General features: G+C 38.0%; 5 protein-coding genes and 1 pseudogene across 6 annotated transcripts; all 6 read right to left on the minus strand.

The window, feature by feature from the left end:
- Nucleotides 1-930: 930 nt before the first annotated feature.
- Nucleotides 931-4,309, minus strand: LOC110767688 (protein DETOXIFICATION 35). The gene is made up of 7 exons (XM_021971305.2): nucleotides 3,879-4,309; nucleotides 2,381-3,006; nucleotides 2,156-2,212; nucleotides 1,792-2,030; nucleotides 1,582-1,700; nucleotides 1,375-1,461; nucleotides 931-1,242 (listed from the first exon to the last, which is right to left on the minus strand). The coding sequence occupies exons 1-7, from the start codon at nucleotides 4,140-4,142 to the stop codon at nucleotides 1,162-1,164; spliced, it is 1,473 nt and encodes a 490-aa protein (XP_021826997.1). The 5' UTR covers nucleotides 4,143-4,309; the 3' UTR covers nucleotides 931-1,161.
- A 1,865-nt stretch (nucleotides 4,310-6,174) lies between these two features.
- LOC110767638 (protein DETOXIFICATION 35-like) lies at nucleotides 6,175-9,209 on the minus strand. 2 transcript variants are annotated; one of them, XM_088248443.1, is made up of 7 exons: nucleotides 8,509-9,209; nucleotides 7,537-7,904; nucleotides 7,378-7,434; nucleotides 7,038-7,276; nucleotides 6,791-6,909; nucleotides 6,598-6,684; nucleotides 6,175-6,526 (listed from the first exon to the last, which is right to left on the minus strand). In XM_088248443.1, the coding sequence occupies exons 1-7, from the start codon at nucleotides 8,776-8,778 to the stop codon at nucleotides 6,452-6,454; spliced, it is 1,215 nt and encodes a 404-aa protein (XP_088104569.1). In that variant the 5' UTR covers nucleotides 8,779-9,209; the 3' UTR covers nucleotides 6,175-6,451. The 2 variants fall into 2 exon arrangements, with proteins under 2 accessions (XP_088104569.1, XP_088104568.1); XM_088248442.1 differs by having other exon boundaries at nucleotides 7,537-8,162.
- A 147-nt stretch (nucleotides 9,210-9,356) lies between these two features.
- On the minus strand, nucleotides 9,357-12,248 carry LOC110767637 (protein DETOXIFICATION 35). The gene is made up of 7 exons (XM_021971229.2): nucleotides 11,759-12,248; nucleotides 10,490-11,115; nucleotides 10,342-10,398; nucleotides 10,013-10,251; nucleotides 9,796-9,914; nucleotides 9,625-9,711; nucleotides 9,357-9,545 (listed from the first exon to the last, which is right to left on the minus strand). Exons 1-7 carry the CDS (start codon nucleotides 12,053-12,055, stop codon nucleotides 9,468-9,470), a joined length of 1,503 nt encoding a protein of 500 aa, XP_021826921.2. The 5' UTR covers nucleotides 12,056-12,248; the 3' UTR covers nucleotides 9,357-9,467.
- A 1,017-nt stretch (nucleotides 12,249-13,265) lies between these two features.
- On the minus strand, nucleotides 13,266-13,560 carry LOC148297073 (protein DETOXIFICATION 35 pseudogene; annotated as a pseudogene).
- Nucleotides 13,561-18,113: 4,553 nt separating this feature from the next.
- LOC110767796 (protein DETOXIFICATION 35-like) lies at nucleotides 18,114-21,611 on the minus strand. The gene is made up of 7 exons (XM_021971449.2): nucleotides 20,392-21,611; nucleotides 19,538-20,163; nucleotides 19,376-19,432; nucleotides 19,046-19,284; nucleotides 18,832-18,950; nucleotides 18,664-18,750; nucleotides 18,114-18,497 (listed from the first exon to the last, which is right to left on the minus strand). Exons 1-7 carry the CDS (start codon nucleotides 20,692-20,694, stop codon nucleotides 18,420-18,422), a joined length of 1,509 nt encoding a protein of 502 aa, XP_021827141.1. The 5' UTR covers nucleotides 20,695-21,611; the 3' UTR covers nucleotides 18,114-18,419.
- Nucleotides 21,612-22,447: 836 nt separating this feature from the next.
- On the minus strand, nucleotides 22,448-25,025 carry LOC110767607 (protein DETOXIFICATION 35-like). The gene is made up of 7 exons (XM_021971189.2): nucleotides 24,663-25,025; nucleotides 23,810-24,435; nucleotides 23,648-23,704; nucleotides 23,318-23,556; nucleotides 23,101-23,219; nucleotides 22,933-23,019; nucleotides 22,448-22,767 (listed from the first exon to the last, which is right to left on the minus strand). Exons 1-7 carry the CDS (start codon nucleotides 24,963-24,965, stop codon nucleotides 22,690-22,692), a joined length of 1,509 nt encoding a protein of 502 aa, XP_021826881.2. The 5' UTR covers nucleotides 24,966-25,025; the 3' UTR covers nucleotides 22,448-22,689.
- Between the last annotated feature and the right edge of the window lie 2,959 nt (nucleotides 25,026-27,984).

The raw sequence follows: 27,984 nt of genomic DNA on the forward strand, positions 1-27,984 counted from the left end.
GCATTTTCAATTTATTTCATCATCAATTCATCATTATTATTTTACTTTTCATGTCAAGAAGCTTCTCTCTCAAGCTTTGACTAACGGTCTTTTAAGGCTGGTCTTTTGGATTTATCAGCAGCAGTGAAGTTGTTCATCATAATAGAAGTTTTGGTCAATTACTTAAGTAGAAAGCTAGGGGACATTCTCCATTAAGTATTTAAGTTAAGAATTAGTTACATACTTCTAATTTCAGCCGTTGAATTGCATCTAAGATACTACCAACATATTTAATGAATACAATCCAACGCCCAAGATTAGAAGCATGTAACGAATACTTAACATAAAATACTTATTGGAGATTCTCCCAAAAAGCTAGTTTTCAGCATATGGTTTTTTCTTCTGTTGTTGCTCCTTTACAAGCCCTTGTTTGCTACTATTCTAACAATAAACTTATGCATTTTGCTCAAAAGCATCCAAAATGGACTCCTTAAACCACATCCTTAACTAAAATTTAGAGAGAAATTGAAAAAACCCACCTCCAACCATGCTCTCTATCCAGCTCCTAAAATAGGGAGACCTCTAGGAGCTCCTAAATTTGAGGAGAGAGAAAGTACTCATAGTGACTATCTATAATTAAATGCTTCTATATTTAATATTATTTTAAGTATTTATTTAATATCAACTATTTTTTATTATTGCTTTTGTGTCTACATTTTATTCAAAAATTGAATTAAAATTTATTAAAAACATTTATGACTCTTTAAACTAGAGAGTATGGTTGGAGTTGAAATTTTATAAAGAGCTCCTAAAATAACTTTTTAGTGTTTTTAGCTAAATTTTAACTAAAAAATAGAGAGCATGATTGTGGATGCTCTTAGAGATAGTGACTTTTAGTACCAAAATTAACATACACTATCGATGAAGAAAGAGAACCCTGAAAAGGGGAAATCAGATCAAACTAGTTGAATCAAATTGATGGGTAAATTCTGTACCACCGGCTGGGAGGTAAAATCTCCTGCCGGGAACAAATCATGCTGATTTAAAATTGTGTCAACACAAAAATTGGAAGAGCACCATGCAACTCTAAAACATGACTTCCAGAGAAATTCAGGCCAACATAAGCAGGGAGATTTTAGGTACTCAGGAGAAACTTGATGTGAATTTCTTTTAGGATCAAGTTCATATACGGTTGTTAGCTATCTTCTCATCTTCAACGTTTTGTCCACCCCACTTCTTCATTCGCTCCGAAGATTGTTCAACCTGTGCCAAGAAAAAAGATTATGATTATTGTCTTTTAAACAAGAATGCTGAAGTAAATGAAAATCCTAGTTGGTGATCAGTTATAAAGTAAACTGAAGGACCACATGGATTCCTATAACAGATTTAACTGACCTCCTTGTTCCAGTTGGTTCTATAAAGCACTATCAAGAGAAGCAACGTTTGAAGAGCAGTTCCACATATCATACCTCCCCAAATTCCCTAAAATAATGAACAAATGTTGGTATTAAAACTAGCTGGACAAAACACAGATTCGAGACCGTCAAGACGAAAGAATCTCACAAACATTTAGCTGCGGAACTGAGACTGAAAATGTTGTACCTTAACTCCCCAGTTTGCTTTATAACCAAGAAGGAATCCAAGTGGGAGGCCAAAAACGTAATAACAACCCAAGTTGATATAAGCCACTAGTCCTTGCCATCCGCCTCCAATAGCAACACCTGAAGTCATGAATCCAGTAAATATTAGAAGGGGGAAGAGTCCTGTATACAGAGAGGGAACTGAGGAAAAGCCAAGTGACTCGATTGATACCCGAAATGACGGGTTGGACACTATTAAGAACCATGGTAATTCCAAGAAGAAATGCTAGCTTCGCAACAGCTTGTTGCAATTCCGCGTTGCTTGTGAAGATGACAGAAAAGTAGTCTTTGGTTATCAAGATGACAATCATGCAAACAATCCCAATGAGCAGAGACTGAAGGACTGTCACGCAGACAGCGTATTTAGCTGCTCTTGGACGTCCCAATCCAAGTTCATTGGAAACTCGAACACTGAAAAATCAGCGGCAGAGATAATTGTAAGCAGAACATCTTTGTTGCCTCAAAAAGTGTTGTTTGTGTATGATGACAATGACATACAAGGTACACCAAATGATAAAAGTAGTCTTGGTACTTACCTTATAGCAGCATTAATTCCAATGAACAACATTGCTTCCCATCCATTGAGATTCATGCTGCAATGCCAATTGATTGAGTTAAAATCCAAGAAAAAACATCATAATTTGAATGCAGAAATGTACAGAAACCATCTAATCTAAGAAGGGGAAAAAAAAATACCAAAGGATCAGCAGCAGAAGTAGAAAGTGGTTGCAAGAACAAAAAGGAGGAAGTTGGATCCTTACCAGATAGAAAGTGAATCAACAGAAATCACAGCATTGCCAAGATGGCCAGTAAGAATGATTATACTCATCATATACCAAATCTCAAGGCAAAGCATGACAGCTGATTCGAGCGAGAGCTTGACAAAGGCCCAGATGTCTTTGAAAGCTAACCATGAAAAACCACTCCATCCTTCATTGCACCAACCGATTATATAAATAACTTGACAAATCGCAAGTTCCCAACCTGTGATATCAAATGCTAGAGCAGCACCATAGATACCCAAATCCAACACGTAAATGAAGAGAAAGAGCCATCCAATGTGTATAATGAGGGCCAGAAAACCAATCCATGCAAGAACAGCAACCTTGCTTTGTGCCTGAAGGAACTTTTGGGAAGGGAAAGTGACAGCAAGTGAGAATAACTGAGGAAGGACATATATGGTGAAGGTTCCAGCAAGGTCAGCCACTTCATCGTCCTGCCCAAGAAGCTTTAAAATCGGGGCAGAGAAAATGTAGAGTGGCGTGAGGATGACACAGGTGGTAAATAGAATGATCCATGACCTTTGCATGTACACTCCAAGCATGTTAACCCTTCCAGCACCAAATGCTTGACCACAAAGCGTCTCTAATGCACTCCCCATGCCGAGCTACAAGTTTGTACAAATTATCAAATTTAGCTCCTTCAATTCCATGACATAGGTTTTGCTGCTAAGCTACATACATAGTAGATACTGCATACCAATCAATCATGCATTTGATTTGAATGATCTATCATTTGCACGCATACATACATACATAATTCCCTATTAGTAAGACAACCCATTAGAATAATTCAAACGGTGAAATGACAGAGTTTTGAGTGTTCCTTTTAATTAGATTTCGATTTTAAAAAAATTGGTTAAATTAAATTTGATTTTTCTCTGTTCGTTAATATGGTTTATCCAAAATACAAAGGCTAATCCATTAGAATAATTGGGTTGATTTTTCAAATTTTTTGGGCTCATTATCATATATATCCTCTCGCTCTCTCTCTCTCTCTCTCATACAAAATCTCTTATCATTTCCGACCTTTTCTCAACTGTGAAACAGAGTCTGATTCAAAGACTACAACTTTCAATAAGAAACAATGATTCGCTGACCTAATTAGAAAAACTCTCCACTCAACTTTAGTCAGCCTAATACACAGAAAGTATATATATTTAACCATTTTAATACATAAAAAAATAAAAAAGCATAATGTTTTGAAAACTGAGGAATACCTAACACACATAAAAAAAAAAAAAACAGATCAAAGAAAAGCACGAAGAAGAAGACGAGTGCAACAAAAGAAACCCAAATCATAAAAACATAAATCAAGTAGAAAAAGACAGAGTTGTTAAATCTCACCCCACCTAGGCTATATGTAAATTGACGACATGTGCATTGCATGCACCCCATTAATTATATATGAATATATGGTATGTGAATTAAATGCATAGAATTAATAAATGAAATGGAAGGGTAGCTAGAGCTAATTTACCAAGAAGCCGAAAGAGAAGGTTCCGATCACAGAGAGAGCGATTGAGACGGCAGAGAGCTGAACGTTTCCGAGGTGTCCGACGAACATGGTGGAAACAGAGTTGGTCCCAAAGTTGCAGATGATTGTGAAGGCGATGGGCCCCGCTATTTTCCACAGCTTCCGAGTCTCTTTCCACGTCACCGACCGAGCATCCTTCCAGCTCTTCACCGGCTCATAGTCTCGAACATCGTCGCCGTTCAGTGCCGGAAGCAGTGGCGCCTCCATATGAATTAAATACCGCAGGGACACCTGTTTGGATCTGATATGAAGTGGGAGGGAGCTACGGAGATGAATCCAACGGTGCTAAGGCTGGGTGGTGGTGTTGTGAACTGGGATGGTGTGTGTTGGGTTTTGGTTTGGTTTGGTTTTGGTTTTGTGACTTCGTGAGAATGAAGTCCCATACTTTATATAGTTCCAAGTTATTCTTTTGACGTTTACTTCTTTGCTTTGACTTAAAATATTACTTTATTTCGAGTGTAATTTATTTTGTTTTTTTACTTGTTAATTAATGTTAAAAGAAATACTCCCAATTAGCGCAAGACTGCAACCTATTTAAATCTAAGTGTAACCATATATAATTATACCTTAAGAATGGCAATGCTTAAACTTTGCTCGAATTGTGGAAAAAGATATTGATTTGCATATTAGTAATCTTAAGGTCGATTACTCATGACATCTTGATAGTGTGTGTGTGAAACCCTTCTTCCTCTTATATTTTAGACTATCACTTGTATTATATAAAAAAATCTGCACGGCATGTGGAAACAAATTTTGCAAGTAGTATTGTCAATTTTAATCTAGAAGAAAGAAAAATCAAATTAGGTATGCTATGCTTTGCATGAGCTCGTCTCTCTCCAACTTTGGTCAGCGACAGTTAGTTACCACGTGGTTCTCATTTATCATTGGTGAATGTCAGTGTCACAACTCAAAAGGTTTGCAAATATCAAAGAACGTCCAAGGGATGGTTGCACGCACCGCAATCTGGGTGGTTAATTACAATTTGATCCGACAATGAATTGTCTTGGATTTAGCTAGCTAGACTAACGTACACTCAAAGCCCACCGTTCAAATTTTCCAATGTAATTCCAAAGACCAAATAATGAGGTTCTGAACCACCACTCTCCCGCCCACCTACCAATCTCTCTTGACACTTGAAAGTTTCCTCCCCAGTGGAAATGTGAACTGTCTGGTACCAAATATAGCTACGCTTGGCTAGCTAGCCCCATACCATATTACCATACATTATACATACTCAATGGAATATACGGTTCACATACGTATCCATGTATAATTATTTCCCTTTGTTGCACTTGCACAGCACAGCAGCAGCACAAGAATCCAACCACCTTTCCAGACACACAGAAACTACAAAATTTGGTATGGTAATCGGTGGTTCACCGTCCACGTCCCATAAATGCTGAGATGAATGGACCTGAATAAATCTAACATAACTACTATTTGCTTCATTATTTCAAGTGTTAATAAAAATAATAAAATTTATTATTCGCACTTCAAAAGATTTATCTTACACTCCTCACTTGTATTAAGATAAGTGCGAAATTGCACTCAAGGGAAAGGAATTTGTAAAGCAAGAGATGCTTTTTAAGTTTTTTTTTAAAAAAAAATTATAGAGGAAGAAATGAAATACTACTATATTAAGAGTTTCTTCAGTTTTGCGTGATTGTTAATGGAGATGCATCAAATTGTCATAATATTGATTTTATATTACTTCTCCGTAATTGTAATGACCCTTTATAACTAGTGACTTTTTTTTATTGAATTATGAATGCAATTACATAATTTCTCAAAAACAAAAAATAATTGAATTCATAAAGTTAATTTGTCTGACTGAGATTATGGGAGTTTTTGAACCCCACCCAAAGTGAATGAGAGCACAAATGGTGGACCCAAAGGCCCAAAGGCCCAAACAAATGTCTGTGGGTCTACAGACCCGGTACCATTCTCAATATTTAGTCTAGTGGTCACCACTAGTGTTCCATGAGAAGAACAAGACGGCGATTCGTGAAGGCGGTGGGCCCAACTCCAGGTCCCACCCAAGTACACGCGCTTTGCCATCTCTTGCTTGGGGTGATAAGTGATTTTTAAAATTTTTTTGGGAAACCCAGCCCGTTTGGTAAATTATGAGAAAATCACTTATTGTTATAAATTACTGTAAGAGAAAGCTATAAGGGAAAGCAACTAGTGAGGTGCTTTTATTTTCTGATTATGCAGGAATTAGTTTCGAAGAGGCGTTGGATTTAATGATTATGCGGCAATCATTTTCTGATTATACGGGAATCAGTATCAACAACACTTTTAACAAAAAAATTACCAAACGCCAAACTACTTTATCTCACAGCTGATTTCTCTCACAACAAGTCTGACAATGATTATTTTCACATCACAACACTTTGAACAACAGCTTGCTTAAGAATTAACTAAACCTTACTACTAGTCCAAGTTCCAACTCAGCTCAGCTGCCCTTGTTTGTTATCCTCCATTTAGAGACTTTGATGCTTATTTATTTTGATATACTAAGAGCTATCTATCTTGTCAGTTTTTGTTTCTTGGCTTCCCCACTTCTTTATGCGCTTTGTTGTTTGCTCCACCTGCAAATGCAATATCAAGATTAGTTTACGATAAATAGGAATAGGTTTGCATATGAGATTCTAGTGATTACCTCTCTGTCCCAGTTGGTTCTGGAAGTCACAATCAATAACAATAAGATCTGAACAGCACTTCCACTCATCATGCCACCCCAAAGTCCCTATGTTGTAACATCCATAATTTTAAACTAAATTAATCTGACAATGTGGCAAATTACAACTGTATTTTGTGTCATATATGAAAGATAGAGAAGCTAGTATTAGTACCAAAGCACCCAGATTTGCTTTAAATCCAAGAAAGATTGCAAGTGGGAGCCCAAATAGATAATAACAAGCAAAGTTTATATAAGCAACCATCACTTGCCATCCACCTCCAACAGCAACACCTGCAACAACAAAAAAAGACCAATTAGAAAAAGGAGGCTTGGAAGTTGGAGGGAGGTTTAACAGTGGAACATTGCATGAGCAGAACTAGTGAAGTGAGGAGAAGCAAGCAACACTAAAAGAGATATACCAGATAACACTACTGTTGCGCTATTAAGAAGCATGGTTACACCAAGAAAGTATGCTAAACGAGCAACGGCACGTTGCATATCTTCACTGTTTGTGAAAACCATGGCAAAGTAGTCTCTACTTATGAAGACAGCAATCATAGATAAAATTCCAACTATGAGAGATTGCAAGACTGCAGTACAGACAGCGTATTTGGCCGCTCTTGGGCGCCCCATTCCAAGTTCATTGGAGACTCGAGTGCTGCGTACAGATGGTTGTTGATCGTTAACAATGATGTGATCTTATCAACACCAGAAAAATGCATGGAAAGTGCATTACATATTATATAGAGCAACATTTACCTTATAGCAGCATTTAGTCCAACCAACAACATGATCTCCCAATTCTGAAAGTTCATGCTAAAAGAACAAAAATATGAAAGAAATGAGAACTACAATTAGTTTGATGCTTTCAGTCATGGAGATGAGAACAAGTGCATAGCAGCATAAATATGATCTTACCATATAGAAAAGGAACCAACAGCAATCACTGCATTTTCAAGTAAACCTGCGAGAATGTTTATGGTCATGGTATACCATGAGTCTAGGCAAAACATCATGCATGAGGCAAGGGATAGCTTAGCAAAAGCCCAAATGTCCTTAAATGCCAGCCATGAAAATCCAGTCCACTCCTCTTTGCACCAAACCATAATATACACAACTTGACCAACTGTAATTCCCCAATGTGTGATGTCATAAGCTACAGCTGCACCAGTGGTTCCCCAGCCAAACACATTGATGAAAAGATGAAGGAGTCCAGTTTGTATGATCAGCGCCACAAAAGCAATCAATGCCATTGCGCTAACCTTGCTCTGAGCCTGAAGGAACCTCTGAGTGGGCAAAAAGATGGCAAAGGAGAACAACTGAGGAATTATCTTTACACTATATTTTCCAGCAAGATCAGCTATATCACTTTCTTGGCCTAAACTCTCCAGTATTGGAGCGGCAAAAATATAAACCGGTGAAAGGATGATACAGGTGATTAATAGGACAATCCATGACCGCTGCATATAGATACCAAGCAACCCAACTTGGCCTGCACCAAATGCTTGACCACAAAGCGTTCCCAGTGCAGTTGCCATACCTTGCTACATATATACATGCATAGCTAAATTAAATTGGTCTCTCTTTCATTCCTTCAACACAAGTCATCTCTTAAGCAACATTTAGCTTTTGGCATATCAAAATAGACCTTCCAGTCAAAAGACTGAGGAGAATGTCACCATATATTCACCTAATAAATGTAAATTCAACTCACTCAAAAGTCAAAACTTTCCCTGTAATTTATTAATAAGAGTAAACAACTCAAAACAATAAACATGTAAACACAGTCACATTTATCCATAACATGAATATATATTATATATTATATATGATATATGATAATATATATATACAGAAAAAGAAACAGAAGCAGATGTATTAGATGCAAACCAGTAAACCAAAAGGGATGCCAGAAATGACAGTGACAGAAAGGGAAACAGCAGAGAGCTCAAGATCTCCGAGATGACCCACAAAGACGGTGGTGACAGACACAACCAGGTACTGAAACAGAGTTGTAAACGCCACCGGAGCTGCAATTCTCCAGAGCTTCACTGCCTCCTTCCAAGAGACCCACATGGCCTCCTCAAAGCTCCTCACTGCCGCACAGTCATCATCAGCTGCCTCCGCTTCGCCTTTGCCTTTGAGCAACGGTGTTTCCATTAATTTACTCCAAACCAAACTCACCAATGAATATGAGAGTTTATGAGCAATAGTACTATATGCTATAGAACATGAATTTTATTTTCAATATTTGTTGTTTTGTAGGCAATGACAGCGACTTTAGCTACCTAGCAAGCATGGTGATGATGAGGAGCCATTATAGTTCACACATTTACAGTGTGTTGTGTGAAAGACTGAAGCAGAGTAATTATGTCTTTACTTTTGTCATCTTCATGTGCCAAAAATATCTCATTCTCTAGAATGACAGAAATTCATTCTGATGAAGGCAAATTCACATTTTCTTCTTCTTTGTTTCGTTTTTTTATATATTGTAAATATGATGTTGTCGACCATGTCAAAACAACCCACTATTTCTTTTTTAATAAAGTAACCAAAACCTTTTGGGGCTTTTAAGTTTTATTGAAAATATAAATGAAATTGCAAAAAAATAAGGACCGTTGCTTGGTGTAGTGTGGCTCATATCATACTCAAATCATGGTAATGGTTGACCAAAGTCCAAAATTAGGCGCCGACCTGTTAAGCTTATGAACAGAGGAATATGCATTGGCCTCTGAAAATGGCAAAGCTAGAAATCTCACTATATCATTGCCTTTTTTGTACTTGTACTTAACGATATTTATTCATCCAACAAAAAGTTTGAACATTGAACATTGAAGGAGCAAAGAATTTCAGGTACTTTGAGCTCCATTCTCAGCTGTGATGTCTTGACCACCCCACTTCCTCACACGTTTTGTTGCTTGCTCCACCTGCAGTTTCATTTCAATGTGGATATTTTCAAATCTCACATTGTTTATAATTTGCAATGAATTGAAATATTGATTATACCTCTTTATTCCAGTTGGTTTTGTAGAGCACAATCATCAGAAGCAAGGTTTGGAGAGCAGTTCCACATATCATGCCACCCCAAAGTCCCTGCATCAATCACAGGAATTCATCAAACACTTGTGAATTAACGTAACCTACTTGGAATTTGGAAATGTTACCATCTTAACTTACCATCACACCCAGATTCGCAGTATAACCAAGAAGATATCCAAGAGGAAGTCCAAAAATGTAGTAACAACCCAAGTTTATATAAGCTACTAGTGCCTGCCATCCACCTCCAATTGCAACCCCTTCAAGAACCAGCAAGCAAGCAAACATGGGCATCAGCAGAAGAAGTGGCATTATTTGTATAACATTTCATAAACTTAGTCGCACGTCAAACCGGTACCTGATATTACTGGCTGGATGCTGTTGAGCAACATAGTTATACCAAGAAGATATGCTAGCTTAGCGACCGCTTGTTGCAGATCCTTATCACTTGTAAAAAGTAGGGAAAAACTGTCTTTGGTTATCAAGATCACAATCATGAAAAAAATCCCAATTAGAAGACACTGAAATACTGTCACATAGACGGAGTATTTGGCTGCTCTTGGTCTTCCTGATCCAAGCTCATTGGAGACACGCACACTGCATTATTAGTAGAAATTAAAAACCTTAATTAACTCATTCACCAACATGAGAATAATCCTTCAAATGCAATATGCAATGCTTGTTCACCTTATTGCCACATTTATTCCAATGAACAACATTAGTTGAATTCCGTTAATGTTCACGCTGCGAAAGGAAAAGAAGAGAATGGTATTAGCATTAGGTATCAAAAGCTTATCATTAGCCACCATGGTATTAGCATTAAGATGTTAATTACCAAATAGAAAGGGAACCAACTGCTATAACTGCATTATCAAGATGGCCTGTGAGAATGAGTATGCTCATCATGTACCAAATCTCAAGGCAGAGCATGACAGCAGAGGCAAGGGAAAGTCTTACAAAAGCCCATATCTCCTTGAAAGCCAACCATGAAAACCCAGTCCAGCCCTCCCTGCACCAACCCATTATATACACAACTTGAGCAATTGCCACGCCCCATCTTATAATGTCAAATGCAACAGCCGCACCCAATGTGCCCCAACCAAACACCAAAATGAAGAGACAGAGCAGCCCAATTTGTACGATCAAAGCCAAAACTGCAATCCATGCCAGAACCTTAACCTTTCTCTGAGCCTGAAGGAACTTCTGAGCTGGAAAAATAATGGCAAGTGAGAACAATGAGGGGATTGTTTGGATTGTAAATTCTCCAGCCAGATTGGCTATGTCATCTTCTTGGCCTAGCAACTTTAAAACGGGTGTGGCAAAGATGTAAATTGGCAAGATGAAGAGGCTGGTTACTAATAGGATTATCCATGAGCGCTGCATGTAAATCCCAAGCATATGAATCTCCCCGGCTCCAAATGCCTGCCCACACAGGGTCTCCAGAGCACTCCCCATGCCAAACTGCATAAACATAACATATTAAGTTTTCATATTTTTGACATTCTTAAAGTTGCCATATCGCTACAATTCATGCATCATTGTTGAAAAATAATGCACATTTGGTGGAGATTTCTACAAGCTAGCAGAATTTTCTAGGACAATTTAGAATGCAAAGTTGGCGGATGTATTCCCTAAACACTAGTCACTAACTTAATTGAAGCTAGTAGAAAGTTCTAGTTGAAGCTACAATATATGCGGCTGGAATTACAAGTTACTGTCGGTTTACTAGAATAACCGACTTTACTAGATGGTTGTTCCCTCTATAAATGGGCACTAAGCTTTCTGTTTGTAATCAATCTAGTGATAAAGGCCAATAGCTACAACTAACAGGCCAAATAGCTAAGCCTTGTATCCATCCTATTGTTGAATAAATAAAATCACTCTATTCTTCTTTTAAAAACCCAACAGTGGTATCAGAGCGCTACTCACACACTTTCTAAAACCAACAATCATCAAGGTCTTTTTCCAAATATATATGTAATGTTATTTTCATTTCATGTACTTAACTAATAGTCGAAACCTCAAATTCATAGCCTGGCAACATATATATAATATAACATGTCAGAATATTGACATATGAGGAACTAAGGGGAAGAAAATTGACCAAGAATCCATAAGCGAATGTGGAAATGACGGCTAGAGAAATGGAGACCGCTGAGAGCTCTACGGTTCCGAGATGACCAACAAAGAGAATGACAGCTGAGTTAGTCCCATACATACACAACATAGTGATCACTGCCGGACCTGCCATTTTCCAGAGCTTCCCTGTCTCAATCCAAAACATACACCGCAGCGCATCGAAGCTCCTCACCGGAGCATAGTCTTTGTTCCCACCTTCATACAGATCATGAGTGCGCAACTGATCAGCGCCTGCAGCTGTGTCCAGTAGCGGCTCCTCCATTAAGATATGTAGATAGGTCTCTGAGGTTGAAGTTTTGAAGGATATATATAACGATTCATAATCTCTGAGGTTGGATTAATTAACTTTGGTCGTATGTGGTGTGAAGGACTGAGAAAGAGACGTCCCCATTAGTCTCTGTTATAGGTCCCCCGTTAGACTGGAAAACAATGTTAGACTGAAAAACATTGACTAATCAACCATTGGGTCTGTACTCTGTATGTATCTGTCTCTAGAATGAGAGAAATTATGATCAAAGGAAGATTCACTCTCTTTTTTTCTCCTTTTTGTCATTGTAATATGATACTAAATAATCTCATTATATTCATGTCCATTTATTCTTTTTTGACAAAGTAACCAAACCTTTTTGGGATTTTAAATTTTATTGAAATTGCAAAAACGTGAGTACTTCTGCTTGGTGTAGTGTAGGTTATACTCATGAGTCATACCATGGTTGGCGCCGACACGGTTGTTAAATTTCTGAACAGAGGAATATGCATTGGCCTCTGGAAATGGCAAAGCTAGAACAGAGGATATTTATTCTATTCAAAACCCTCACTGAGCCAAAATAGTTCGGACATTGAATGGAATGGAGGACCAAAGAATTTCATTTAATGTCCTTTGAGCTCCATTCTCAGATGCGATGTCTTCTTGACCACCCTGTTGATTTGTGGCTCAACTTGTCCACTTGCACCGACAGCATTTTCCAAGTGGGATAGCTGCAGAGGAAAAATAGGCTTTGGCACGTGGGTGGGGGACAAAAGCCATGCAAATGTGGCTGGCCTTCTGACTTGATTGGCTGGCCTTCACCCGGTGACTTCTCAATAAATGGAGAAGCATGGCAGCAGCTGAAGCAAAGGAGAAGAGGGAGAGAAACAGCAAGAAGTCATTCGGCCAGAGAGAAGAAAATTCTCTCAAATTGTTTTTGCTTTGTATTTTTAGTTTTCTCTTCCTATTGTGAGTGTGTGAGCTTGGGTTATTTGGGTTTTTGGGAAATTGAGTGATAAACACCACTTGTATATTCTCATTGATTATAGTGGAATACTCTTGTCCGCTATTGTTGTTTATTTTCACTCATAGTTGGTTGACGCTTCCGCACAACACACCCCACTTTCTCGTGCGTTTTGTTGCTTGCTCCACCTGCAGTTTCATTTCAATGTGGATATTTTCAAATCTCGCTTTGTTTATGATTTGCAATGAATTGAAATATTGATTATACCTCTTTGTTCCAGTTGGTTTTGTAGAGCACAATCAACAGAAGCAAGGTTTGGAGAGCAGTTCCACATATCATGCCCCCCCAAAGTCCCTGCATCAATCACAGGAATTCATCAAACACTTGTGAATTAACGTAACCTACTTGGAATTTGGAAATGATACTATATATCTTATCTTACCATCACACCCAGATTTGCAGTATAACCAAGAAGATATCCGAGAGGAAGTCCAAAAATGTAGTAACATCCCAAGTTTATATAAGCTACCATTGCCTGCCATCCACCTCCAATTGCAACCCCTTCAAGAACCAAGCAAGCAAGCAAACATGGGCAATTTTTTTTTTCTTTTCTGTTTTGGCAAAAAACTAGGGGCTCAGTAAAAGCGGGGGAAAAACAGTTTTGACAATTAAAATAAAGGACACAAGTTACTTTGTGATTGAGCCACAATAGAAAGTAAGGAAGAGTTTCTCGTTATGTGTAAGGAGGGAAGTATTGTCCTTACATAAATACACAATTTTCTGTATCTAAGAGGGAATGAAAACAAATACAATAAAGCATTCTCATGAACCATTAACTTAATACTTGGAAGAGTTGTTTAAATTTAAGTTAAGCAATTTGGTCGTTTGTTTCTCCCGCAGACTTTGATCCCACACTCCTGCACTGCATGTATCTTATATCATATGTAAATATGATGCAACAATTTATTTGTTAAACTAAAGCAGATGGATTATAATAAGTACAGTGAAACCAGTATCTCAGTTGTTTAGTCAACCATAAGGGAATCGGCACACATGAATGTGCAGGATCATAAGGTGTATGAATAAGTTCAAGCTGCTACCGGTGGTTCGTTTGAAGAAGTTTAACCGAACCCCCAAACTCGATGCATGGCTTTCATAACTCGGTTGGAGACAATAATTACTTGTACCACATTTTAACAACGAGCACAAAATAACGTGTAGAGGAATCGGTAACATGGAATGCAGAGAAAATATATCCTATGCTAATAATAAGTCTTATCTTGTGCGGGTCACTTGCGCCATGTCATCTGATTCTGATTCTGAGCTGAGGCTGCTCTGTACAATGTCACTGAAATCTTGAATGTTGGAATGCGTATTTCGTGGGGTTTGCATATAAATCATATAAACGTGACCCACGCACGCAGCGGCACGCCGGCACCCTTTCTCAGTTTGCAACTTTGAACCTCATTTACTGAATATGAATTTTGTTTATCCGTTGGGTTGAGCAGCATTATAGATATGTAATCATTTTGTTGTTTTTTCATCAATCACATTTACAGTGTTTTATAAGTCCTGTAACTCTGTTTTAGTCCTTTCTATTGGCATCATTCTTCTACTAAACTAGTGCCTCCCTCATGAAGCCAAAAATATCTCATTGTCCTTCAATAATCTTATTATATCGATATCATCTTAATATCGGATGTCGACCATGTCAATATTGCCCAACATGATGAACACCACTGACACCGTTAGATAAACTTATGAACAGAGGAGGAGTATGCATTGGCCGCTGAAAATGGAGAGAAACTTTCATTCAACAGGGATAACACTTTTTGCTATCCCCCGCTAATAATGCAATAACACATAGGATAACTTTTCCACATGTCATTGTGTTATTGGCTGGAGATAGCAAAACAGTGCTATCCCATTTCATGTAAGTTTTTTTTGCTGAAAATGGCAAAGATGGGCGTCACAGCAATTTGAGACCTCACTAATTCTCCAGCTAGATTGGCTATGTCATCTTGTTGACCTAGCAACTTTAAAATGGGTGTGGCAAATATGTAAATTGGCATGAGCGCTGCATGTAAATCCCAAGCATGTGAATCTGCCCAGCTCCAAATGCCTGTCCACATAGGGTCTCCAGAGCACTCCCCATTGTTGCATTCCTAAGAGGACACAAATTAACGTGCAAACAACCAATTAAAAATACCCGCAAGTGCACGAATCTATTGAAGTATAGATTATGTAAGTACGGGGTCGATCCCACGAAGAACTTGTCGGCTTCCTATAAGTTCTAATTTGAGTACGTAAAGAACACTTAATTGACACACCACAAATGCACAAATGCAAAATGGAAACTAAAAATGAGTAAAGAAGTGTAAAAGAAATGAAACAACACAAGAAAACTAAACAAAAACACAAACAGCATTTTTTATCACCCTTTTATCACCCATTTATCACCTATGAACAGTGCTAAAGAGACCGGTCGTCAGGTAAAAGCGACCGGTCATTTTTGGGCAGATTCGAAACTCAAAATTTGACTTGAAAAGCGACCGGTCGTCAGGTAAAAGCGACCGGTCGTTTTTGGGCAGATTCGTTTTCTCTGTTTTTCAGTTTCGACCTCTGTCCAGTGTTTTGCCTATAACTTTCCAACCGTACGTCCAAAATTCACGTTCTTTATACGGTTGGATTCAGCACAGAAAATGGAAGAACACAACGCAGACCAAAAGTCCAAAATAATTACAGAAAGAAATAAAATTCAGTAACAAAGACACGTAACGTGTCAAACACGCAACTCACACACACATTGGGGGGGTTTTGATTTGGTTCAAGTGATCTATTTCTATTGCATGTAAGTAAATGGACTTCGAATTTAAATGAGAATGGAAGAGATGAATTATCAAGATGTGAAATCAAAATGTAACAAACACTAGGGTTTCGGAATCCACCCTAAACAATTCTACCCAAGTTCATGAATACTCAAGTGATGAACTCTAAACGTGTTGATGAAGATGTTCGCAATCAAGACCATGGGTCGTGGCTCAAGACGCATTGATTCTCTCTAATATACGTAAAGTGCATGGTTCGTGCTACAATACTTGTGCCCTCCTCATAACCAAACCTAGGTATGGTTCGTACTTCGATTCAATTACAAGGAGAACCCATTAAGTTCAAAGAGAATATGAACATCACAAGAATCCTAATAGCATGGTGTTTACATTAGGTATTCAAGAAACCAATTCACATGGATGATTCTTACTTCATCCATTTATTGCTTAGGATAACATGAGGATACACATAATCCCAACAATCTCAAGAAGCATGCTTTCAAAGGTGATCAATCAAAGAAGAACATACATCAAGGATAGATTAATTTGGTGAATTGGAATTCATCAACAATATCTAGAAATTCATACACTCAAGCATCAAAACAATAAGGTATTCATGTTTAGGGCTTCAACCTAAGCCCTAGCTATGGAGTTTAGTTCCTCATAATCATTTCAAACACAAATTCGAAATAAAACTAGAAAGAAGTTACAGCTTTTGTGAAGGTGGAAGCTCAAGGTCTTCAATGGTGGAAATCTCTTCCACTTCTTGCTTGGATGACTTTGTCTTCCTCCTCTAGCTCTCTAGCTCCCAGCTTTTAGAAAGTCTCTGCAAATTGTAATAAAAACTGAATGAATGATCCGTTGCCTAGCTGCTGCCCCAAAGTCAATTGATTCCTCTCTATGCTCCTCTCTCTCCTCCTTTTCATCATGGCACACTTTTGCCTTTGTTTTCTTGTCTCCTCTCATGATGAAGTTTTGTCCTCACAAATATACTCTCAGAAAATTCCACTTAACTAAAGTAAAATATTGTTACGAAAGGCATGGTAACAAGTAGAAGTAAGATCACACTAAGTGGAGGTGAAAACTGGCCAACTCGGATTTCCAGAGCTGTGGTAACATGCTGGATTGGTTGGATAGGAAATACTTATCCAATGGAGCTCAAATTTGGATATGTTGTAGTCAACATCCATTGGAACAAGTCTTATGAAGATCATCACCTCATCCAAGGACCGGAACATGCTGATCCAAGGCCACGAAGTTGACCTACGAAAATGAACAAAAACAGAATTTATATCAAATAATGCACTTTTAGCTCATTTTCATACAAACCAAAGTAAAACCTATTAAAACACAAAAAAGAAGTAAAAAGCTATAAAATGTCAAGAACTAACTCAAAATAGTGGGTGAATAACATGAAAAATCATGTGTAAAAATGAACCGAACACCCATGCCAAGCTGCATTTTATTTCATCAAACAACAACATAACATATTAAGTTTTCATATTTTTGACGTTCTTAAAGTTGCCATATTGGTACAATTCCTGCATCTACATCAATGTTCTCTTGCCAAATATATATATATATATATATATATATATATATATGAACTTTATTTTTATATATCTAATTAATAGTCGAAATTTCAAATTTATAATCTGGCAACATATAACATGTCAGAACGCATCGAAGCTCCTAACTGGCATGTTACACCTAGTCTTCGGTCCATCTTCATACAGATCATCATGAGATTATTGTTCAACTCAGCGGCAGCTGCTGTTAGGTAGACAGGTCCCTAAGTTTGAAGTTTTGAAAGTTAGTTGGCTCCTTTACTTATTTAATGTTTAAAAGGTTCTTGGAATAATTAATTAAACTCAAGTAGTTTGGCAGTTTGTTCAACTCAGCGGCAGCTGCTATTATGTTATATGTAAATGTGATGCAACACGACAATAATTTATTTGTTAAACTAAAGCAGACCGCGCTGTACTTTTTGGGATATATGATGCTAACTTAAAGGAAACGTCCGTCCATGAAAAGACAGGAAAATTAGGTGATTTTAAAAGGATCATGAGGTAGGAAGGGGATGGATGAATCGTTCCAGCCAAGCCAACCCATGCATGCATCCGTGGTTTGGTTGGAGAGTAATGTTATTTGTACCATATTTAATGACGACATAAGGAAACATGTAATGAGTACCACTGCTTGGCCTCTGAAAATGGCAAAGATGGGCCTCGCAGCAATTAGAGATCTCACTATTGTTAACAAAAGAGAAGTAGAGAGAGAATTAAGAAGAAGATGAACAAATCTGTATTATTTTCTTAGAGAACCATACGAGTTAAGCTTTATAAGGCTCCAACTGATTACAACAACTTACTAATTAATTCTAACATCAGTCAATGACTAAGTGACACTTGTCACAATCCTAGCTCTACATACTCTAACAACTATATCTTTTGTACTTGTGCATATTAAGGGTTGCACAAAATCAAACTAGTAAGCGAAAGGATATTTATTCTATTCAAAACCTCATTCATCCAAGAAAAAAAAGTTTGAACATTGAACTGGAATGGAGGAGCGAAGAATTTCATTTTCAGGTACTTTGAGCTCCTTTCTCAGCTGTGACGTCCTGACCACCCCACTTCCTCACGCGTTTTGTTGCTTGCTCCACCTGCAGTTTTCATTTCAATATGAATTAAGAAGGAGAAATTCAATACGGGCATATCCAAGGACCATAATGAAAACAAAATTACAAGTCAATTCTTGGTTGTATTTTGTTAAGATTTTCATATCTCACATGGTTTATGATTTGCAATGAATTGAAATATTGATTATACCTCTTTGTTCCAGTTGGTTTTGTAAAGCACAATCAACAGAAGCAAGGTTTGGAGAGCAGTTCCACATATCATGCCACCCCAAAGTCCCTGCATCAATCACAGGAATTCATCAAACACTTGTGAATTAAAGTAACCTACTTGGAATTTGGAAATGATATCTTAACTTACCATCACACCCAGATTTGCAGTATAACCAAGAAGATATCCAAAAGGAAGTCCAAAAATGTAGTAACAACCCAAGTTTATATAAGCTACCAGTGCCTGCCATCCACCTCCAATTGCAACCCCTTCAAGAAGCAAGCAAGCAAACATGGGCATCAGCAGAAGAAGTGGCGTTATTTGTATAGCATTTCATAAACTTAGTCGCACGTCAAACGGGTACCTGATATTATTGGCTGGATGCTGTTGAGCAACATAGTTATACCAAGAAGATATGCTAGCTTAGCGACCGCTTGTTGCAGATCCTCATCACTTGTAAAAAGTAGGGAAAAACTGTCTTTGGTTATCAAGATCACAATCATGAAAAAAATCCCAATTAGAAGACACTGAAATACTGTCACATAGACAGAGTATTTGGCTGCTCTTGGTCTTCCTGATCCAAGCTCATTGGAGACACGCACACTGCATTATTAGTAGAAATTAAAAACCTTAATTAACTCATTCACCAACATGAATAATCATTCAAATGCAATATGCAATGCTTATTGTTCACCTTATTGCCACATTTATTCCAACGAACAACATTAGTTCAAATTCGTTGATGTTCATGCTGCGGAAGCCAAAAAAATGAAGGAAAAGAAGAGAATGGTATTAGCATTAGGTATCAAAAGCTTATCATTAGCCACCATGGTATTAGCATTAAGATGTTAATTACCAAATAGAAAGGGAACCAACTGCTATAACTGCATTATCAAGATGGCCTGTGAGAATGAGTATGCTCATGAAGTACCAAATCTCAAGGCAGAGCATGACAGCAGAGGCAAGGGAAAGTCTTACAAAAGCCCATATCTCCTTGAAAGCCAACCATGAAAACCCAGTCCAGCCCTCCCTGCACCAACCCATTATATACACAACTTGAGCAATTGCCATGCCCCATCTTACAATATCAAATGCAACAGCTGCACCCAATGTGCCCCAACCAAACACCAAAATGAAGAGACAGAGCAGTCCAATTTCTATGATCAAACCAAAAACTGCAATCCATGCCAGAACCATAACCTTTCTCTGAGCCTGAAGGAACTTCTGAGCTGGAAAAATAATGGCAAGTGAGAACAATGCGGGGATTGTTTGGATTGTAAATTCTCCAGCCAGATTGGCTATGTCATCTTCTTGGCCTAGCAACTTTAAAACGGGTGTGCCAAAGATGTAAATTGGCAAGATGAACAGGCTGGTTACTAATAGGATTATCCATGAGCGCTGCATGTAAATCCCAAGCATATGAATCTGCCCAGCTCCAAATGCCTGCCCACACAGGGTCTCCAGAGCACTCCCCATGCCAAACTGCATAAACATAACATATTAAGTTTTCATATTTCTGACATTCTTAAAGTTGCCATATCACTACAATTCATGCATCATCAAGGTTCTCTTTCCAAATATATATGTAATGTTATTTTCATTTCATGTATTTAACTAATAGTCGAAACTTCAAATTCATAGTCAGACAACATATATAATATAACATGTCAGAATATTGACATATGAGGAACTAAGGGGAAGAAAATTGACCAAGAATCCAAAAGCGAATGTGTAAATGACGGCTAGAGAAATGGAGACCGCTGAGAGCTCTACAGTTCCGAGATGACCGACAAAGAGAATGACAGCTGAGTTAGTCCCATACATACACAACATAGTGATCACTGCCGGACCTGCCATTTTCCAGAGCTTCCCTGTCTCGATCCAAAACATACACCGCAGCGCATCGAAGCTCCTCACCGGAGCATAGTCTTCGTTCCCACCTTCGTACAGATCATGAGGCTTAGTGCTCAACTGATCAGCGCCAGCAGCTGTGTCCAGTAGGGGCTCCTCCATGAAGATAGGTAGATAGGTCTCTAATGAATCAATCAACTTAACTTATTTAATGTTAAATAAAGTAGAGCCCTGACCGCACTATACTTGGCGGGATATGATACGCAAATCCAAAGGAAAAATCTTGCCATGAAAAGACAGGAAAATCAAAAGGAGGGTAAATAAATCGCTCAAGCGGCTACCGGTGGTTCGTTTTGAACAAGTCCAACCTAACTCAACACAACCTGTGTTGGGGAAACACCGATTTCCCCCTCGTCACGGCATAACCCGATGGAAGAAATACACAAAACAAACCAACAAGCTCAAGATGACAATGAGTAAATACATGAGAGAACACACCAAGAATTTACGAGGTTCAGCAAAAAAACATGCCTACATCCCCGGACAGTATTATCAGTTTTTCACTATGAGAATATTAACAGTACAAAATACATATTGAGTTAAATCAACATAACTCGATATAACACTCAAGAGTTTTATACCCAAACCCGAGTCCCTTGTACACCCACTCACAGTATTTCCCAAAACTCACTGTCACTCCCCAAGAGATATACCCTCTCTTGAACCTTTGATGAGCCCAGCTAATTTCCAGCTGAAACATCCTCCAGGAATTCATGGGACTGCTTGCTTGCATCTCACAAGCAACCCACTCTCCCTCTCTGCCGTGCTCTCTCTCTCTGGTGCCTTTCCTTGGTGTGGCTGAAGCACACCAGCCCACACCCTCATCCTTTGGTGCGACACAAGCACACATGCACTCACATCACACTTGCATGCACCCTCCCCTTTTATAAACCATAAAAGAAAGGCTGATTTTCAACTCCCAAAAACAACCCACGAACCTCCACCACCATTACACCTTGTCTCCCACCAAAGACATTATTAATACAAAAACTATTCCTCCACTAAGGAGGAAACCCAAGGCGCCGAAAGCATGTGCAGCTCCCCCATTTTTCTCTTCCTTTTCAGCCATCAATTATTGACCATGCATGCATATCCCATACATGCATCCGTGTGCTTTCCAAAGGGAAAAATAGCAGCCGCACATCTTGACTCCACTAAGGAGGGATTTCCAACAACCTGTGCATTTGGCATTCATATCTTGGTTAGAGACCGATGCAATTTTTATCACATTTAGAGGACTTCCACCCATTTGTCATGGCAAAAGGCAAGGGGAGGCAAGGACTATTACTATTCACGTAAATAGTAGCAGCCCTTGCAAAAGGCTTGTGGTGTTTTCATCCATTGCCATGGCAATTACTATTCACATGAGATATGAGGAGATGAATTTGTATAGAGTTTTGGTGTGAGAAGTGAAAAATATGACTAAGTATTTATTTTTTAAAAATTCTGAAATTTTTAGTAATTTTTTTAAAAAAAATTTTGGTTGCTGATGTCAGCAAACCCAAGCTATAGTAAGGGTTGATTTTGCCTAAGGGCCAGCCCAGGCTTGTGGAGCCCACACCCAACCCGGGCAAAAAAGCCCCTCTGGAATGCCTTTTTCTTCTTCCCCCCCCTCTTGCCCCAACCCGGGCAAGCCGATGGAATCGCTCGTAATCGCTCTTAGCGACGAGCTTAAAAGAACATGTAATATCATGTAATATAAGTCTTCTTTTGTTGGGGTCACCGATACGATTCTATAATTTCTCCGATACGATTCTATAATTTCTCCAATTGCTTCTACAGTAATAATAATAATAATAATTTTATATATATATTGAAACTTGTTTATGTTATCTGATTCTAAGGTTGCTTATTTCGTGGAATTTGCGTGCATATAAAATATAAATCATATAAAGAAAACACGTAATGAGGATCACTGCTTGGCCTCTGAAAATGGCAAAGATGGGCCTCACTGCAATTAGATATCTTGTGCATATTAAGGAGTGCACAAAATCAAACTAGTAAGCGAAAGGATATTTATTCTATTCAAAACCTCATTCATCCAAGAAAAAAAAGTTTGAACATTGAACTGGAATGGAGGAGCGAAGAATTTCATTTTCAGGTACTTTGAGCTCCTTTCTCAGCTGTGACGTCCTGACCACCCCACTTCCTCACGCGTTTTGTTGCTTGCTCCACCTGCAGTTTCATTTCAATATGAATTAAGAAGGAGAAATTCAATACGGGCATATCCAAGGACCATAATGAAAACAGAATTACAAGTCAATTCTTGGTTGTATTTTGTTAAGATTTTCATATCTCACATGGTTTATGATTAGCAATGAATTGAAATATTGATTATACCTCTTTGTTCCAGTTGGTTTTGTAAAGCACAATCAACAGAAGCAAGGTTTGGAGAGCAGTTCCACATATCATGCCCCCCCAAAGTCCCTGCATCAATCACAGGAATTCATCAAACACTTGTGAATTAACGTAACCTACTTGGAATTTGGGAATGATATCTTAACTTACCATCACACCCAGATTTGCAGTATAACCAAGAAGATATCCAAAAGGAAGTCCAAAAATGTAGTAACAACCCAAGTTTATATAAGCTACCAGCGCCTGCCATCCACCTCCAATTGCAACCCCTTCAAGAACCAGCAAGCAAGCAAACATGGGCATCAGCAGAAGAAGTGGCATTATTTGTATAACATTTCATAAACTTAGTCGCACGTCAAACGGGTACCTGATATTATTGGCTGGATGCTGTTGAGCAACATAGTTATACCAAGAAGATATGCTAGCTTAGCGACCGCTTGTTGCAGATCCTCATCACTTGTAAAAAGTAGGGAAAAACTGTCTTTGGTTATCAAGATCACAATCATGAAAAAAATCCCCATTAGAAGACACTGAAATACTGTCACATAGACGGAGTATTTGGCTGCTCTTGGTCTTCCTGATCCAAGCTCATTGGAGACACGCACACTGCATTATTAGTAGAAATTAAAAACCTTAATTAACTCATTCACCGACATGAATAATCATTCAAATGCAATATGCAATGCTTATTGTTCACCTTATTGCCACATTTATTCCAACGAACAACATTAGTTCAAATCCGTTGATGTTCATGCTGCGGAAGCCAAAAAAATGAAGGAAAAGAAGAGAATGGTATTAGCATTAGGTATCAAAAACTTATCATTAGCCACCATGGTATTAGCATTAAGATGTTAATTACCAAATAGAAAGGGAACCAACTGCTATAACTGCATTATCAAGATGGCCTGTGAGAATGAGTATGCTCATGAAGTACCAAATCTCAAGGCAGAGCATGACAGCAGAGGCAAGGGAAAGTCTTACAAAAGCCCATATCTCCTTGAAAGCCAACCATGAAAACCCAGTCCAGCCGTCCCTGCACCAACCCATTATATACACAACTTGAGCAATTGCCACGCCCCATCTTACAATGTCAAATGCAACAGCCGCACCCAATGTGCCCCAACCAAACACCAAAATGAAGAGACAGAGCATCCCAATTTGTAGGATCAAACCCAAAACTGCAATCCATGCCAGAACCTTAACCTTTCTCTGAGCCTGAAGGAACTTCTGACATGGGAAATTAATGGCAAGTGAGAACAATGAGGGGATTATTTGGATTGTAAATTCTCCAGCTAGATTGGCTATGTCATCTTCTTGGCCTAGCAACTTTAAAACGGGTGTGGCAAAGATGTAAATTGGCAAGATGCAGAGGGTGGATACAAATAGGATTATCCATGAGCGCTGCATGTAAATCCCAAGCATATGAATCTGCCCAGCTCCAAATGCCTGCCCACACAGGGTCTCCAGGGCACTCCCCATGCCAAGCTGCATAACATAACAAATTCATATTTTGGACTTTCTTAAAGTTGCCCTATTGGTACAATTCATGCATCCACATCAATGTTCTCTTGCCAAATATATATGTAAGTAATGTTATTTTCATTTCATGTATGATGTACCTAACTAATAGTCGAAACTTCAAATTCATAGTCTAGCAACATATAATATAACGTGTGCTTGACATGAGAGGACTTAAGGGGAAGAAAATTAACCAAGAATCCATAAGCAAATGTGGAAATGACGGAGAGAGAGATGGAGACGGCTGAGAGCTCTACAGCTCCTAGATGACCAACAAAGATAACGATAACTGAGTTAGTCCCATACATACACAACATAGTGATCACTGTGGGACCTGCGATTTTCCAGAGCTTCACTGTCTCAATCCAAAACATATGGCGCAACGCATCGAAGCTCCTCACCGGCGCATAGTCTTCGTTCCCACCTTCATACAGATCATGAGGCTTAGTGCTCAACTGATCAGCGCCGGCAGCTGTGTCCAGTAGCGGCTCCTCCATGAAGATAGATAGATAGGTCTCTATGTTTGAAGCTCTGAAAGTTAGTTTGGTTCCTTCATTATATATTTATATATTTATATATATATATATATATATATATATCAGCTGTGGCTGTGCAGGCTGTGCATTCTCATGAATCAATCAACTTAACTTATTTAATGTTTGAAAGGTGCTCGAGAAGAATTATTTCAATTGAACTCAAAGTATCTCGGTCGTTTGTTTCTCCGCAGAGACTTATAATCGAATAATTTATTTGTTAAATAAAGCAGAGCGCTGTCCGCACTATACTTGTTGGGGTATGATATGCTAATCCAAAGGAAAAGTCCAGCCATGAAAAGACGGGAAAATCAAAATCGCTGAGGCTGCTATCGTTGGTTCGTTTTGAACAAGTCCAACCTAACCCAACCCAACCTGTGCATTTGGCATTCATAACTTGGGTTAGAGACTAATGCTATTTGTGTCACATTTAGAGACGAGCTTAAAAGAAGATGTAATCTAAGTCTTAGTCTTCTCTTGTTGGGTTCACGTCACCGGTACTGTTCTACAATTTCTCCAATTGTTTCCACAACAACAATAATAATATAATATATCTATTGAAACTTGTTTATGATATCTGATTCTAAGGCTGCTTATTTCGTGGAATTTGCATGCCTATAAAATATAAATCATAGAAACGTGAGCAGTCCCATTCTCCATTTTGAGGAGCATGAATGAATGAATATGTAACATGTATAACAGGATCATTGTGGTACAGATTGGCCCAAACCCAAAAACAAAAATTGAGTTTGAGTTTGAGTTTGAGTTGATCGTTATGTGGGCTGTTTGAAACCTACAAAGGCAGAGGATAGATGTTATGCCATTTAACTCGTTGGTTGGCCCATTTAGGTTATAACTTACAAGAAAAGGAAACTCAAATAAAAAAAACACAAACAGGCTGGGCTGAAACTGAAGAGAGTTTTGTGTGTTTGCTGTTGGACACGTGGTTCTGAGCGAATCTAACGGTTCTGATTCGATCACTGGGGAAAAGAAAGACCTACTCTCTTCACTGAAGCTTGCAATTGCGTTGTGTGCTTCCTCACATGGTATTGCCGGTCATTGCATGAAATTAACGCTACAGAAATTACGAAAGAAAAGAAACTGAAATGAAGGAGAAAATCTTTAATCTATTTTATGGGAATAAATAATGAAGAAAAAAAACACGAACACACTTTATTAATAATAATAACACATCTCCCTTAGAATTGTTTTTGGTGTACCCAAAGGCTAAAAACTGTAGCATATATATTTTAATTTTAAAGTAAAGCAGCTAGACTCGTTTCAAGCGGAATTAGTCAAATCATAATGTGTATATATTTATATTACATGAAACAAACAAACTTAAACAACAACACAAAGAGATCTGCAATAACGCGGTTTATAAGACACGGTAAAGGTTAAGGTTTTAAGGATGGATGATGTTTGGATCACTGTTTCTATGAAATATCCTTAATTACTTTTCTTGCAACTTCACCGAAAACAACAAGCTGCAACAAACACACACAGAGAGAGACAGAGAGAGAGGGCAGGGTGTGATCGCTCGTGCCGTCATGTGGAGACTGGAGAGTTGAAATGAATTGAAACCGGTCCAGTTATTTCGTTTTCAGTGATCGCTTTCGGCACCGCAGACGCCTAAAAGACGTGTTAACGAAATTTTGCAACGCCAAACATGAAAAACTGAATGCGGTCACCCGTTGGAGGACAGCTATAATCTTAGAAAACCCACAGTTTTTTATTGGTGGTTATAAAATAACTGACAAGTCACGTGTAAATGTGTACACAAATACAATACAAGCTTTTTCATTAAATAAAATATATATATATTGATTAATATTTCAGATAAATGCACCCATAATGTTGTTTAGTGCACCCAAAATGCCCGCACTCATTTGATTTTTAATTCTCACGCTCACACTTCACATAACGCGTGCAACGTGGAAAATACACCCACTGCACCGGTCATGGATGGAGATTTGGTGTTTCGACATTAAATTTTTTGTGATATTATATTTGATATGATCCTGATATTATATTTAGTTTTTATTACATAAAATTTAGTATGAAAGTTGCATCAGTATTACGACGTCAGCCACCTTTTCTTTTTCTTTTTCTTTTTTTGTCAAATGTGTTTTATTAAAACTCCATAAGAGTATACATCGAATTCGGAAAGGATAATGTGCCCAAGTTAGAATCGTTTTCTGTATTTCTATTTCAACTTTATGCCCAACGTGTGATGTGCCCAGGCTTACGGCTATCTATAATTATTTTTCTTTTCTTTCTTTGAATTTAACCAAGTATGGAAAATGAAATTACAATTTCTTTTCTTTCTTTGAATTGAGATATTTGACGAAAAAACGAATAAGCATACCACACTCAATATTAAATAATAATGATCGCAATAACTACATGTATATTAAGTTATTAAACGAGTAAAACGAATATTATGATTGTCTAATTAAAGTTGTCACATTCGCACATAACCTTTACACTGTGGCTCTGATGTATGCATACTTTAATTTTATTATTAACAACACACTTACCATCGTACCACACTCTATGGTTATATGTACTTTAAAAAAAAAACAAAAAATTAACATGTTGGTTAGTATAGTAAGACCATGCAATATGAACATAGATGATAAAATAGATTTGGTTAGAAAAAATTGTCCTTGTGCCAGTAGCCGCTCTCAATCGTTAATGTTAGTTATTAATGCATGTGAGATCAACATTAGAGATATAACAATTGCGTACAAAACGATTGACTAAATCCCTAATAAAATTAGATTTACGGTATATTTTTTTTAAAGACTTTTCTTATTGAGGAGCGCAATAATATACAAAACTCACACATACAATAGAAATGCTAAAACTCGAACTTAGAATTTTATCTACAAAAATAATTATTTCAAACCAATACACTTGGGAGTCCTTTGCTTGGATTTACAGCTTTAGGTGTTCACTCAAGTGAAAGTCCTAGAGACAT

Source organism: Prunus avium, chromosome 2, assembly GCF_965620075.1.
Source record: "Prunus avium chromosome 2, drPruAviu1.hap1.1, whole genome shotgun sequence".
NCBI lineage: Eukaryota > Viridiplantae > Streptophyta > Magnoliopsida > Rosales > Rosaceae > Prunus > Prunus avium.

Bases quoted from the DNA above. Each gene is read 5' to 3' on its own strand.
- LOC110767688 (XM_021971305.2), bottom strand. From the start codon at position 4,142: ATGGAGGCGCCACTGCTTCCGGCACTGAACGGCGACGATGTTCGAGAC. The intron at 2,031-2,155 runs GTAAGTACCAAG...CTGATTTTTCAG, and splicing joins GGAATTAATGCTGCTATAAG to TGTTCGAGTTTCCAATGAAC. The intron at 1,243-1,374 runs GTCAGTTAAATC...TTCTTGGCACAG, and splicing joins GAACCAACTGGAACAAGGAG to GTTGAACAATCTTCGGAGCG.
- LOC110767638 (XM_088248442.1), bottom strand. From the start codon at position 8,778: ATGGAAACACCGTTGCTCAAAGGCAAAGGCGAAGCGGAGGCAGCTGAT. The intron at 7,435-7,536 runs GTAAGATCATAT...TTGTTCTTTTAG, and splicing joins GTTGGTTCCTTTTCTATATG to CATGAACTTTCAGAATTGGG. The intron at 6,910-7,037 runs GTATATCTCTTT...TTGTTGTTGCAG, and splicing joins CGCAACAGTAGTGTTATCTG to GTGTTGCTGTTGGAGGTGGA.
- LOC110767637 (XM_021971229.2), bottom strand. From the start codon at position 12,055: ATGGAGGAGCCGCTACTGGACACAGCTGCAGGCGCTGATCAGTTGCGC. The intron at 9,712-9,795 runs GTAAGTTAAGAT...TGATTGATGCAG, and splicing joins CTGCGAATCTGGGTGTGATG to GGACTTTGGGGTGGCATGAT. The intron at 9,546-9,624 runs GTATAATCAATA...ATGAAACTGCAG, and splicing joins AAACCAACTGGAATAAAGAG to GTGGAGCAAGCAACAAAACG.
- LOC110767796 (XM_021971449.2), bottom strand. From the start codon at position 20,694: ATGGAGGAGCCCCTACTGGACACAGCTGCTGGCGCTGATCAGTTGAGC. The intron at 19,285-19,375 runs GTGAACAATAAG...CTAATAATGCAG, and splicing joins GGAATAAATGTGGCAATAAG to TGTGCGTGTCTCCAATGAGC. The intron at 18,751-18,831 runs GTAAGTTAAGAT...TGATTGATGCAG, and splicing joins CTGCAAATCTGGGTGTGATG to GGACTTTGGGGTGGCATGAT.
- LOC110767607 (XM_021971189.2), bottom strand. From the start codon at position 24,965: ATGGAGGAGCCGCTACTGGACACAGCTGCCGGCGCTGATCAGTTGAGC. The intron at 23,557-23,647 runs GTGAACAATAAG...CTAATAATGCAG, and splicing joins GGAATAAATGTGGCAATAAG to TGTGCGTGTCTCCAATGAGC. The intron at 23,220-23,317 runs GTACCCGTTTGA...TGGTTCTTGAAG, and splicing joins CATCCAGCCAATAATATCAG to GGGTTGCAATTGGAGGTGGA.